The following is a 15413-nucleotide window of genomic DNA, read 5'->3' as shown; positions in this document are numbered from 1 at the left end:
TAAACGCTTTTTAAAAAATGTGATTGGATTTTTTTGCATATACATTATATAATTGATACAATCTGTAACGTTCTAAAACCTGGTTAACATAAAACACACAATATTGCACACATTTGTATTAATATTGGTTCCATTTATAAGTATAATATTATTCATTGTTAATTCTTAATGTTTCAAAATGTAAAAATATGTACTCTTAATGTAGAAAGTGTATTCAAGATGGCATAAACTTGTATACAACATTTTCACAGCATTACCCAGTTGTGCAATTGGACTTTTGACTCAAAATGTTTTAGTTACTGTTATACTGTTTCATCATTTGACGACTAGCCCTGTCTCCCCTACATCTGCTTTCCCGTTTGATCTTTATGGATGTCAGTCAGTGGATGGGCTACTCTGACACCTGGTTTGCTAATGACAGCTGTTTACTAATGTTGACATGCATTCATGTATGAAACGAGTAGCTCCATTTTATTCTTGCATCATACTGTTTTAGCTAAACCAAGAGATTATGCACTTGCTCTGAGATTAACTTTATGAAATAGGAAAACTAACTGGGAGATCTGATAAATAGCCTACTTCACAAAAAAAAATGTGTGGTTCCAGACTTAGTCATGCCCCAGTAAATCATCTGTACTTCTACAGGCAGCAATATGTAAAATATTTATGAGACATTCCTCTGAAATAACAGTTGTTAGAGTCTTTTCTATCCACATCATTCAACCCCCCCAGGTGAATGTATAATGACACACAATATAACCTTTCACAGAGGAACTGCATAAGCGCTGTAAACATGTGGGGGAAATGAAATTGACCCTCTGTCAACACCGTAATGCACAATGCCATATGCTAATTTCAGTGGATTGCTGTGTAAAACTCTACTATATTTAACACATGTCTGGCTTCACGGGTGGCCACGAAAGACTTGTGATATTGCTCAAGAGATTTCCAGTCATGCCAGGAATCCCATTCCATATAGAAATGAAAAAAACATGAACATTGGCAACCCTGTGCTTTTCTTTAAAATGAAAAAAATAAGTATTTATATACTTTAAAATAATATACTTAAGTGTGATCTTAATGTAATGTGTTAAGACACATATTGTTATTTTTTTTTTCAATTAAATGAAAATGTGTTATAGTTCAAATTGATATTAAATGCAGTTAGCTGAACTTTAGAGTGCTTTTTGACCCACTTAAGTAGGATGTAAGCGCATCTTTATATGTAATTTCATAATTACATCTATTGTGTTTGAAACATGGTTAGTGTTTCTGTTGAATGCACTGACAAACATTTATGCTAAAGTATAATATACTTTAATGTCATTGCTGTTGAAACATGTAATAATGATGCCGTTGTTGCGCTTTAAAGGACCTTTAAAGGATACATTTAATAACAAATTGAAGTTAAAATGATAAACAAGTATGTTAGTCAACACATCAAAATAAGTGTACTTCTTTAAAGCACAACAAATGATTTTTAAATGACATTTTCATTACTTTTAATTTGATATTACTACTGTTTAAAAGTGTGTTAATAAACCATCGTGGAAGTGTCTCTCTTTAAGTCAGTTACGTGGCCTTTTATTTCATTAATATCATGTTATCTGCAAGTACAGTTTTATTTAAATATACTTTTAAGATTTGAAGTACAAGTGTACATTCAAATCAGTTAAGTGCTGTTCTTTCGCACAAGGGTACATTCTATCAGTTCAATGCATTTTGCCAATTATTTCTCACAATCTTTAATGAAACTGGCGTCTTGGTGTCTGACAGCAGTATGGAAGGCAAATGTTGAGGGCAGATAAAGCCAACAGACTGTGATGCAATATCATAGAATAACTCAATCATCATCCAGGAACAAACTGATCTCTGTTCAAAGAGGCCACCATGGGTTTCATCAGCTTCTATCTGTGCCCAGGCTGATATTTATATCCACAGTGAGTTGTTTTCCCCTTCCCCACTCGCCCCGTCCCGTCCCGACCCCCAGCCTCCGCCCTTCTAATTGCAAAGCCACCGGGGAGCAGTGCTGACATATCCAGACAGCAGGCATGGGCCGTCAAAAATAAGAAGGGGACAGTGGCCACCAAACAAACCCAGACTCTTTTTCTTTCTTTATTGACACGCTCTTGTTCTGGTCGTCTGCCTTTGCTGTTCCTCAGACTTTATGAAGATCATACCTGGTAGGTCACAACATCAAGAGTTTGACTATATGTGTGTTTTACTCTATGTTTGTTTGTGTATCAAACATTGTTGGCCGAGGTGGGATGGGAAACTCTCACTGTTGACTTACAAAATGCTTCTCAGTTCCATTCCATATTTAAATCTGTAATGTGTTTTCGTTTTGGTTGATTTGTTAGTTTTTATTTTCTTGCCGTCCCGCGGTGGATGAGGTGTGAGCTCTCTTCCTGGAGGAGTTACGTTCACCGGGTCTGACGGACGGTTTTGTGGTGCTAAACAGTGGTGGGCTGAGAGTTGGGTTTCAGAAGGAAATTCTCTGTGTCTGCGCGGGAATGTGAAGTGTCCCGTACCGCGCTATATTTGAGAGCTGTAAAAACGCGTCCACCTGCTTCGGGCTTGAAGCAGGCTTCTCTCGCGCTGTAATAATAGAGAGCGCCAGGAAATACAGTACTGTAACTCCAAAGTCGCTTTGGCTTCAATACCCAATGCTGAATCTTACAGTATGTCCAAATCTACCAAAGGAATGAAGTTTTTCAGTTTTGTGTTTAGCTTTGTGGACAGCATCTATGATGACTTGTTTGTAAAAACACTTTGCATTGCATATGTCAACTAATTAAGTTAAGTGTTTCAAGTTTTTCATCTGATATTTATATTTATAATCTAATCTAATGTCAAGTATCTTTGATAGTTTTGGTTGTAGTTAACAACAGTAACACAACATATAACAGAAGCTGCAACAGAGCTGAAAGTCAACATCATTTACAATCCCAGTAGACCTTTCACACCAGAATGGAGCTAAATGGTCGGAGGGGTTGAAAAATAAGTAATCAGTGATGACAACAAAAAGTTTCAGAGGCAGAATAAATTAAATGAAAGAATTGATGGTTACACTTTATTGCGATACACATTCTTCTAACTATTAGTAACTTATTTACTAACTCTCATTGGAGTACTAGTAGACTGTTAGGGTTAGAAGTAGTTGACATACTTGTAAAGTTACTTATAGCAGTCAAATATCTGTTGGGAGCCATCAGAATAAAGTGCTAGTGGATATTATACAGCCAGTGTTGTAATCCTCTACTAATACTCTGTTCTAAATATAGAACAGCTCTGATGAATCACTCAGAAGACCAGGATTATGTGTGAAGAAAGTAAATAGAGTCGGTTTTTGATTTCATATTGATCTTCACTGGTCTGTATTGTGAAGATGGGCGGTTGTTTTAAAGTGCTAATGATTGCCTTTGGTGTATAATTATCTTTGGATTGATGAAATACTTGAACTAGTTTGTCCTGAGAGACTAGGTGTGTTCTTCCAACCCTGGAGTCATATTAAATGTTCAAACACACTGGTTTATGAGCTTCCCAGTTCGATTATTATTATTCTGATTCTAATGAAATCTTGGTTTCAAAGATTTTGAAGAAGACTTACATCAACAAATACTTTTTTTAGATATTGAAAACAAGATCTGAAGTGTTTATGAGCCATTTAAAAACATTTATCGACTTTTTAACACATTTTTACGTATTTTCCTAAAATATCATTACCACAACATTCAGAACATTTTCAGTCATGCACAGTTACTTAAAACTCCCAAAAAATATTTATTTTTAAATGAACATTATTATTTCATTTCTGTAAGTAACACAACACATTCCAGATTTACTTAATCTTAATCTTATTTAATAATATATACACATACTGTATATATAATTGACATCTTTTCAGGCATTGTTTATGACTCATTTTTGGACATATTTTCCAAGCCATTACAAATCTGATTACCACAACAGTCTGGAAATGTTAATACCATTAGGAAATTGAATACATTTCACATTTTTAGTAATAAGTAATTATAAAAAGTCATGCACAGTTACTTAATATAATCTATATTTTTAAATTAACATTTTTATTTGATTTTGACTAATTTCTCTCATTTCCGCAACACCTTCTACAATTATATTATTTATATTATTATTATGTGTCCCTGGAGCACAAACCCTGTCTGAAGTCTCTGGGGTATATTTGTAGCAATAGACAACAATACATTTTATGGGTTAAAATGATACATTTTTCTTTTATGCCAAAAATCATTATAATATTAAGTAAAGATCATGTTCCAAGAAGATATTTTGTACATTTCCTACTGTAAACATATATATATATATATATATATATATATATATATATATATATTAGTAATATACATTGCTAATAATTAATTTGGACAACTTTAAAGGTGATTTTCTCAATATTTTTATTTTTTTGCACCCACAAATTCCAGATTTTCAAATAGTTGTATCTCAGACAAATATTGTCCTCCTAACAAACCATACATCAATGGAGAGATGATTTATTCAGCTTTCATATAATGTATAAATCTTAATTTAGAAATATTTACACTTAAGACAGTTTTTGTGGTCCAGGGTCACATAATGTATTTAATTGAAACACTTTTTTTCTTTTTTTTTTAAATAATGGGGGCAAAAATGAAACATAATGCATTTGGTTCTGCACATGCATTTAAAAGCAAACTACTGTTTTTCCATATATTAAGGTAATATTAAATGAGCACCTGTTGTGGTAATGATACATAGGTTATGGAAATAAGTTTGATGATTTTGATAATTAGAAATAAGTATACATATTCCATTCTAATCTATTCTATGAACCAGAAAACCGTTTGGTCTTGAATATCCACATAAAATCAGAATTATGCCACATGTTATTTTTGCAAACTCAGAAAAAACTAGTAATGCAGGTAATATTAGGTTGTTTTTTGTTGGGTTTTAATTTAAGTTAACTTTGAAAATGTTCTTGTGTCCTCTGTAGTCTCAGTGAGGTTAGACACCTTTATAAAGAAGCTGGCATCTGCATTGGGAAATCTCTGCTCTCCTGCGCCTCCAGCTCTTGATTGTTTGATCAGAAACCTCACATTCAGGAGAGCACTGTTCTTGTTACAGATGATTCCTTCATTGTTTTGTAATAAATCAGTTGAAGACGGTAGCTGAATCTCTTGGTCCTGTGGGTTGTGTGTTTTGTAAGGGGAGAATGATGGTGTTATATGACTCTGTGTTTACATGCATGACAGATTCTGACCTCTGTCCATCGCTACACTTCCAGTACTGGAGCTTAACCCTTTGTGCATCTACATTTCTATCACGCTAGTCATTAATTAAATGCAGTGTAAATACAAAACATTTATTTGTTTGTTTTGTTTTGTTGGAGTACACTATAAATACTGTATTGTGCTGATAGAGTTGATTATGTTCATGTAAATAATCAGGAGACATGAACACAAGGCAGACTGTGATATCATTGTAATTCACAACTCTGAATTGCGAATTACATCAAATATATATAATATATATTTATTTATTTGCAACTAACAGTTTATTTAAGGCTAGTTATGTTCAGAATTGCATACTATTACTACATGATTTATATTAACTTGACACAGAATGCTGAATTTCTGAATGCGATTAAACTAAATGCACAATAATTTATTTCTAAAATGACTATATGCCTTTCATATACAATATGGTGAGGTCATGTGACAACAGTGTAGATTAGTACTGTTTAAATACAGTGTATACCTCATTGAGTTAAGTAGAAGGCTAATATTTTATTGATGTCAGCAAAACTAAACATGCCAAAATGATTGATTCACACGCCGTTACTAAAGGTGGATTAGAAGAAACGGCTGGTCATTTCCATTCATTTCACAGTCACACCTTTTTCAGTGAGATCTGTCAGAAAGGAAGTGATGCATGATATTTGAGAAAGAAAATGTATTGTAAATGCACAATGTATGCATTTTAATTCTCTTGTGGATATAGCGTTTGTGGATAAGTCTCAGTTTAATACTCCACTGCTATAACTTTGTTTCACTGAAGATGTGTTACAGCATGAAACAAGACAGATGATACTTTAAAAATGTCCTTCGCTTTTACTGAAGCTAACATTGAAATGTTCATCTGACATTATTCTCCTCCTCAAACACACATTTTATTATTGATAAAACAGGCATCCCAATTGAATAATATGCACAAGGTCATAAAGCTGGGGGTTTACACAGAATATTCTGGGTGCTGGAAAAGCCCATGGTTTCATGATCTATTACTCATAAACACATTTGGATTTGACGTAAGAAGCTGATGTGATCTAGCACTCACTCATCTAGATGTATTTTGGTTTGTGAAGTAATTTCACAATAAGTGATGAATCCTCCTCCCAGTGCGGTCAGACATGAATGAGTAAGAGTGTTTTTCTCATCTGCAGCCATGGCTCCTGTGTGTTTGGACAGCTCTTCTCAGATATCATCCTCTCTGCACCGTCAGCTTCTCTTATTATGTCACCAAGGCAGTGCAGTCAAAAGCAGACGTCGTCTCATAGTTTTCAGCTGATCTCATGCAGGTCAATCACACTTTCTTCTCTAGAAGATGTTTACCTCAGCTATTGTAAAATGAACTGCCAAGTGTTTTACGGTTATGTCCTAATTATTGTCCAGAAGAGGGAGACAAATATTTAAAGTCAACGTGAAACCCTGACCAAAGCCAATTTTTTTTAATAAAGTAAATGATTTCTGAGAAAATTGCAGAAAAGTCAAAACAGAGCAAGTTTTTTATATATATAGATTTTAATAAATTATGAATAAAAAAGTCACTAATGAATCACGCACAGAACAGGATGCATTAAATTCGAAAATAAGGTAAATTTTGGTTGCATGAACACTAAGAGAGATATTTAATCATTTTATATAAACTAATGTAACAATTCCATATTGAAAATTACATATTTTATATTAGTGAAATGTATCAATTAATAAATCATTAAATGTATCTTTATTTAACTAATTGTAATGTATGAAAACTACTAGCAAAATTCCCTTTCCCTTGCAAAAGTTTGACCTCCTCTAATATTTCTCACATGGGACCTGGTTAGTTTGGAGACAGGGAAACAGGGCTTTTGAAATTATTTTATTTTTTAAGTCACTCCTACCAATTTCACAAGACATGCAGGATTCATAGCAGACAGACTGAAACATGTTTGACTTCAGGGGAAAAATAAAGTTGTGTCAGAGCAAGTTTTTACACGCAGATTAAAAATTTCAGAGAAAAGGCTGGTTTATTATTACTTGAAATAACTGATGAATCGAATCGAATGAGAAAGTTAATCTAGTGATTTTGATTTCATGACTTTGATATGTGTCTTATATTACGGGTTTGAAGTGCATGTCATCATTTTTAAGAGGCCTGTGAGTGAGTTTGCAGAAGTGTTTGGCAGCTCTGTCTGTTTCCCAAGCGCAGAAGCTCTAATGGGTTATTTTAGATCTCAGCTGCTGCTGTTGATGTCCTGTTGTGAATCTCCAGCTAAACTCAGATTTCCCCAGTGCTGGCTATCACATCACAACATGTAGATACGCACTGATGCTCTCCTTGGCTCTCGGAATGGAGCGAATGGAAATCACATTAAAAAGTAGAAGCATGTTATGGAGCGGGAGAAGAAGCGCTCAGGTGTCCGTGTTGTTCTGGTCGGGAAGGACAGGGTGTGTCTGTGATCAAAGCAGATCTGCACACAATCCTCTCTCTCCAGGCGTGACACACACTCAGAAAGACAGACATCCATCTACACGCTCTCACAGGCAGAGAGACACACACACACACACACACAGAGATCCAACGGGAAAGGGATTGGGAGGCACTTTCACAGCTAATGTGGTTTGGTTACACCTAACACGGGAATGTGTGGAGTTCCCAACATCAGTCTCTTTATGTGTGAAGTATCTGTGATGTTCCAGGTTGCTTCTATACACTCTCAGCTCTGCCTGTACCTGAAGGGAACATGATTAAGCCCGTAAAGCTTAGTGGATCACATTTCTAAGGCCTCCAAATGATCGACATGATCAGAACTTTGCTGTTAACAGTATCTACTCCATGCCTTCTGTTGTTTGATTTATAGTTTAGACTTTTATCAAGTTAAAGATCTTTTTGTGTAATTGTACAGAAGTCCAACTTTGGCTCGTGCTTCACGTGTCTTTTTGCCGTCAAATATTTTCTGCTTTTTATCAAGTAATCATCAGAATAAGTGCAGTAATGTTTCCAGATGAACACTTGAAGCAGCTCGGCTTTACTTGATTCTCCATCAATCATGTTTTAGAGTCTCAGATCTGATCCTCAGGATCTTTTGAGGAGCGTTTGTTTCTTCATCTCTCAATCATCACTGGATTGCATTGCGTTATATGTTCGGATCATTAAATCTCATCTTACTCAGACACATTACTGGAGATACAGAGTAACGACTGATATTTAGATCATTTATGTCAGCTCTACTGTTATAAATATCTAATTGATTTACATCACAATCATCTGAATTTACTCTTACTTTTTGTCCATGTAAACATCAGCATCTGCAGAAGAGCTTGGCCATCCGAAATAAAACATTTGCGGTGTTTATTTTCTCCTCCATATCCTCTAAATCATACTATATAAGACTACTAATTACAAAAAACACATATGCAGACTTTTTCTGACTGGCTCACGTTGACTTTTGGCCACATCTTCTCATCTGATCTCTCATCCAGAGGTCCACACAGCACACAGGTGTGCATGTGGTTCACAGCAAGACCTGGGGTGTGTGTGTGTGTGTGTGTGAGGCGGAAAGATGAATGCTTGATACTGATTCAGAAAGTGCATCATGCTTCACCCTGCGTGTTTGAATGATTCGTCTTGTGTAGACTTGACTGCTGGAATAAAGCCTGCTCCACACTGCAGCTCTGGCCGAGAACACTTTTGTTTTAGATGTCATTTAAGGACGAGTTCATCTGAATATATGGGTGTGCTGAAGGATATTACGTGTCTCAAACAAAGCTCTTGAACATCTTCAAAGGCTGTATTTGTATAAAGCCGTGTATCTTGTGAACTAATGTCTTCAGAAGCACTCATTGTTAATCCGGCCAATCAGAGCTCAGCAGTGAAGTATCAGCTGGTCTGTGAGTGATGTCATGCTGGGTGGAAACTGCTGGTTATCTTGTGACCTCCATTGCTACAACACATGAAAAGAGCATCGCATAAATAAAATCAATATCATTATATAATTGACCAATTTGAATCAAATGTCTAGTAATTATATAATAAGGAGGGTCAAAGCTAATATGAGGTTAGATACTTGTGTAAATATAAAAGTAGTCAGTCAATATTATTTGGTAATATTATGAAACACAATAACAATTTTAAAAAGCTGTTCTCTATGTGAATATATATATTAAACTGTAATGTATTTCTGTGATGCTCCGCTGTATTTTCAGCATCATTCCTCCAGTCTTCAGTGTCACATGATCTTCAGAAATCATGAAAATATGATGATTTACCGCTCAAGAAACATTTCTGATTATTACCAATGTTGAAAAGATCACAATATTTTTGTGGAAACTGTGATGCATTTTATATTTCAGGATTCACAGATGAATAAAAAGTTCAAAAGAACAGCGCTTATTTGAAATAGAAACCTTTTGTCACATTATAAATGTCTGCACTGTCACTTTTGATCAATTGTATGTATCTGTGATGTATTAAAATAAAATAAAAAATCCCAAAACATGCATGCATACATATATAAATACACAGATAAATAATTTTTACCTATTTAAGGTTACATAACTAGAAATCACTGTGAATTGTATTTCTTTTAAATCATAAACTGAAGAAAATGTAAAAAAAAAAAAAAGTTGTGAATGCTATTATAGGTGTAGGTAGTTTTTTGTGCCACACCTTAATACTTTCTTCATTATCAACAGACATTTAGACGTCTATAAAATGAAGGCGTCAGCTTCCATATCCGCTAAGGAGTATGTCAGACCTCGTAAAAGATGGACACTCCTGCAAACACTGTTACAGTTCAGCGAGCCTGGACAGATTGAGTTCAGATGATGAGCGTGTGATGAACGCCTCATCCTCATCTTCATCTTCTGACCTCTAGGTTTATGTCTTTATGACATGAGCAGAGCTGTCACTCGTCACCTGTTGTGAGTAACACATGGGATTAAGGTGAAATCATGAAGTGGAGAGACTGAAATAGTATTCTGTTTTATTTACAGCTTGACTCTCATTAGTGAATGGAAGACGGTGCACGTGCAGCTTCAGCACGGTCACATATGCAAACAGGAAAGAAATGATTCTCATAAAGAGTTCTCTTTGTATTCCTGGCTGTTGATTTTGCAGCCTCTGGTTATGTATTTTACTGTTAATCTCCAGCGTGTGTAGACCTGAGCAGCCCATCCCAGAGCCTCACCCTGCCTCAGTTACTCATACTTGCCCAACCGCTCAGGTATGTCACAGTGGTTAATCATTAGAGAGGCGTGCGTGCATATGTGTGTGTGTGTGTGTGTGTGTGTTTGTGTGATGCCTATTGGCATGAGTAGTCTTAGAGCATCTTTGTGCAATCTTGTTCCTGTTATGACACTTTTGATCAGTGCTACACACTCGTTTAGTTACACAACTCTCAACTCTCAGCTTCCTGTTGCGTTATTCTTTAGAGACTGTGATGATTTAGTGTGTGTGTGTGTGTATGGAGAGGGTGTGGGACTCTAGATGAGGCATGCTGGTGGACACACCTTCCCACTCACTTTCCCTGATTCCACACCTTCTTCCTGCCTCGGCTCAGCCAACATGACAATTTGGGGCTGAGGCGGAGCCAAGCGTATCCCGCAATGCCCTCCATGTCTCTCTGCAGTCCGAACAGCACAAGAGAGCAGCACAACCTGTAGCTGGTGGCATCATTTACAAGAGTTTGAAGATGGACAGCAGGAATTAAACTTAAAGAAAGCAGAACGGAGAGTCTTAACGGGAACATCGCTGCAACTTTCCACTTGGAGAAGTGAAGATAAGGAGCTTGTAAAGAGCTGTGGTTTGTGACTCTGTATTAGCGTGACGTAAAGAAGATGAGTTCGCAACAGAGACGGAGGGAATATTCGGCAGACAGCCTGGAGAGGGAGAGGATCCCTTCAGATGACATGCACTATCAGGGAGTGCTGAAAGCCTTGGATGGCAGGAAAGGTACTTAGGGAAGCTTTCTGATACACCTGCTCATGTCGGAAGAGAGATTTCTGCTTTGTAGAAGTCAGATCTCTAGGTCACAGATTTATGGTCAGTCTTTTTGTTGTGGTTTCTTGTTAAATTATTGGAACATTCTTAGCTAACATGTCAACTTATTCTACCAACACTAACCTGACAGTCTACTAGTACTCCAATGAGAGTTAGTTATAAACTTACCTACAGTTAGTAGCATGTCTAAAGTGGACTGTCGAAATAAAGTGTAACCCATTCGTATAACAAGATAAATCTGATTGAGAAGTGAAACTGTGTAAGATTAAGACCCTAACTTTGGACTTTATTTAAGAATTCATTTCAGTTTCATTCCTCCAATGTCAGTCTAGGGTCCAGGAAATCTAGGATGTTTCGCCACTCAATGTATTATTCTCGTTCACCAACCATGAGAAAAATATTTTCCCCCTTTTTGAATGCAATCTTGTGAGCAAACAGGATTACATTAGACCTTATTATAAGATATTTCACATGAGATCTGTAATAAAAAACCTAAGGTTTATCACTAGACTTATAGTGTTTGTAAAATGTCATTGCTCTGCACAGGTGCCTTTAAATTGCACTATAATAAACATCTCATACAGAAGCTGTCTCACAAGGCCATTTCCTCAAGATTTAAACTGATGACTTATATTTACCAGTGATAAGATGTGTTATGTCCTGCACCTGATTGGCTCGTTCAGCGTGTCATCAGCGAACAGTGCTGAGCAAACAGAGAAAGTGCATTTGACACTATATCTGTATACCTATCACTGCATTAAATATCAGTTGCTAAAAATCAATTTTATATGCATGCCTCACACACCCCAGAGGGCAGGAGTTGTGCGCTGAATCACAAGGGCGTTGGTTTAAACATCAGTGCTGTAACTTTATACGTGTGAGAGGATAGAAAGATCTGTCGACGACCCCCGTACTGGTGCTCGTAATCATCCACATCATCATCATAACCCGCTGTAAGACTCTTCAAACACTAAAGGGGAGTCAGAGGTCAAGGTTCACTGCCTCCTCCCTTGATAGTCACCATGGTAATGATGTTTCATAATATGCTCATCATGCTCCACCCAACAGAAGCAGAAGTCCTGCGGGCGCGTCTGAGGCTGAATCACTCAGCAAACACATTTCTATTGTCTGTCATATTATGCATTGAAGTATCCTGTTGCACTTGAAAAAATGGCTCCAAGTATTGATTCCACTGCATTCCACAGAAGCATAAATGAATTGGATTTAGGTGCGGGATAGGTAAATTTCTCCATGCTTTGGCTCATGCATTTCTACAGGATTGCTTGATGCTTGATTTCTATTGTATCTTTAAACGTCTTTCAGTCCTTGCTGCAAAATGCACCATCAAAAAATGATCAGTCATTAACATCCTTCAAACCAGGGATGGGGTTGGGATGTTCTGTGCACGTGATGTCATCAGTTCAGTTTGTTCTCTTCAGGTTCAACCATCTTCCCAATCCTGTTCATGATTAGATAAACTCTAGCTGAGATATGATTGGAGTTTACAGCTGTTTTTGTACTTGCTCCCAGGAAGAGGTATATCACAATCTCTATCATAGACTCTTATTTTTCATGCTTTAGCATGTCATTTTGTGTGTTTTTTTTCACAAATGTGTATTTTATTTCACCTTGTACTTTGAAGACTAACTTTGCAGTCACAGTTTACAGTATATGTTTTTTTAACAATAAGTACCCCCAAAATTATGGATTTACTGTGTAAGTAAATGTTCTGAAAAATTCCCACATTTCCTTCTGTTGAGTTTGCAGTGTGGTTAGCTTTAGAAGAAAAGTTAGGGTTATGAGTTTCAGAGGGTTAGGTTTTGTGATGAGGGTTGAGTTACAGTTAGGGGTAGAGTTAACGTGTAATTACATGTGTTAATGAAGTACTTTTAATGTAATTACAATGCACCACCATGTATGTTTCAAATGGTTAGCTACATAATTCTGTAGTTAAGGCCACCTTATAGAAAAAGTGATCAACTTTACTAGCAAACTTTAACCATGATTTGTGAGCATGGCGCTTCAGATCACAGCCTTTCTCTGAACAGCATGGAGCTGCAATGTTTTGCAAGTGTTGGCAGTGTGTTTCAGGATTCTGCAGGCTGTGGGTGTGTCTGTGCTCTTCAGTTAGTCATGAGTGATGCACACTTCATGGGGAATTTTCCCAGCCTGAGGCCTCAGTGCTTTGTGTTTTCTTCCCTCTGAACCTGTGCTCTGTCTTCACTTGACAATGGAGCTGCCTAGACATCTCCTGCAGTCATTACTCTGCAGCTTTACTCAGGCTTTCTCACATGGGTGTGCCTCAGTGATGCTGGGATTTAATAGTTTGGTAGGAGATGGGAGGCATTCCCACACAAAAGGAACTAATAATAATTAAAAAAAAGTAAAAAAGCATCCTCACTGGGTTTTAATTTGTTGCACTTGTCTCTTCACTTGCAGTTTGGCTGTTTCTTTATTAAACAGTCAGGTTTGAAACACACTCACAGTAGTGGCTGCATTGCATCAGTGTTGTTTTGGGCTGAGATACGGTATTGCACTTTTCAGTGAAATGAACCTGTGAATTGTTTATCTATAGGGATTTAGCATTTTAAACCTTAACATCAAAAATCTAAATTAATAAAATGACACACTTGAAAATCCTTCATTTACTCTAAACAATGCTGAATCCGAATCCGAATCTTCTTTTTTGTTTCTTTTTTTCAGATGAACGGGACAAAGTGCAGAAGAAGACTTTCACAAAATGGGTGAACAAACACTTAATAAAGGTACAATTATGTTAATTATTGATTGCAATTGTTCAAGGTAAAATGAGCAGTGATTCTTGATTCTGTTCTTCCATTTCTGGTCCTCATCCATTCATGTTCAAATTGTGATTTTACTGTTGTTTAATTACAGTGATATTGTCATTTCCACAAACAAATCCAATGCAACTCACATTACACTTCTGCAGCACAAGTATCATATGTTCAGCCCTGTAATTCAATCCATGGATCAACGCTTTTAGTTTGTGGTTTGAACCTGCGAACGGCGATATGACCAACAGCTTATATATTGTTATATTGAAATATAATGATATCACAATGTATTTTTAATGGAAGTAATGTTTGTTACAAAAACTAATAATAGCCTAACTATGTACAGTAAAAACTAGTGTGCAATAAAGCATGAAAAATAAATAGTTTAACACTGTGTGATAAGGTTTTCTGGGAGTGCACACATAGACAGCTGATTAAAAACGTGTTGTTTTAGTATCATCGAGATTCTTTGAGTATCATCAAATTTTTTTTTTTTCTATTTTCATTTGAATTTTTAATTTGAGTTTTTGTCATTTATCAACCCATTTACCCCCCCCCCCCCCCCTCCCAAAAAAAACAAATATATATATTTAACAGTGTGCGAGGGTCTGGTTCTCTCATGTTTTATTGCACTATAATGATGTAACATTGCTTTAACAAAGGCTCAAAACACATCAACTTTTATTACAGTGCTTGACTGCAACGTCATGTGAGCATAACCACGATAGAGGGATAAAACTAGAGATAATCACGTCTCCCAGTGTATTGCCAATCCATACTACTACTATTGGTTACCAGTACGATTTTTAACCACCGATATCACAACACCCAGTTTAGAAACTAATGTACCCATCTTAAAGTCTCTTCCTTTTTGGAGCCATAACAGCTGTTGGGCTGAACATGATTTCAGTGTGATATTTGTAGAGAAGCAGATCATATCCTGACCACACAAGTGATAAATCTACACGCAGCTCGTCTATCATCGTCTAGTCTGAAATGTCTAGTATTTAGACAGAAAGGGAGTGTGTTGAAAATCCAAACAAAAGATAATGGAAATGTAACGCTGGACAAGACTGAAGGTTATTAGCACTTCAAATCAATCAAACCTGCATGCCATGAACATCTGAATTCATTTTGCAGCATGCATAATATCATATTCAGGGTATAAACACTTGTCAGTCCATGCAGCCAACATTAGCACATGTGTCGGAGTAAGTTGATTTATATACTGCATGTTATATTAATTATAATTGATTCACATATTACTGAGTGATTTAACGATGTGCATTCATCCAGGGCACACCTACATAAACCTATCATTTTACTTGGCAGCAAATG

General features: G+C 36.4%; 1 protein-coding gene across 5 annotated transcripts in view; it reads left to right on the top strand.

Moving 5' to 3' along the window:
- The window catches only part of LOC132102703 (plectin-like), a 128064-nt gene that overhangs the window by 68786 nt on the left and 43865 nt on the right, over positions 1–15413 (top strand). For 4 of the 5 annotated variants that reach the window (XM_059507313.1, XM_059507315.1, XM_059507312.1 and 1 more), the window contains one exon: positions 13984–14045. In XM_059507313.1, the coding sequence (XP_059363296.1) occupies positions 13984–14045 (62 nt within the window). Of the gene's footprint in view, positions 1–10917; positions 11233–13983; positions 14046–15413 lie in introns of those variants that run through there. The other variant, XM_059507314.1, reaches the window with a different exon arrangement.

This window comes from Carassius carassius, chromosome 24, assembly GCF_963082965.1.
Source record: "Carassius carassius chromosome 24, fCarCar2.1, whole genome shotgun sequence".
Classification (NCBI taxonomy): Eukaryota; Metazoa; Chordata; class Actinopteri; order Cypriniformes; family Cyprinidae; genus Carassius; species Carassius carassius.
Note: the sequence above shows the minus strand (reverse complement) of the source record. Positions and strands in the feature narration are given on the sequence as shown.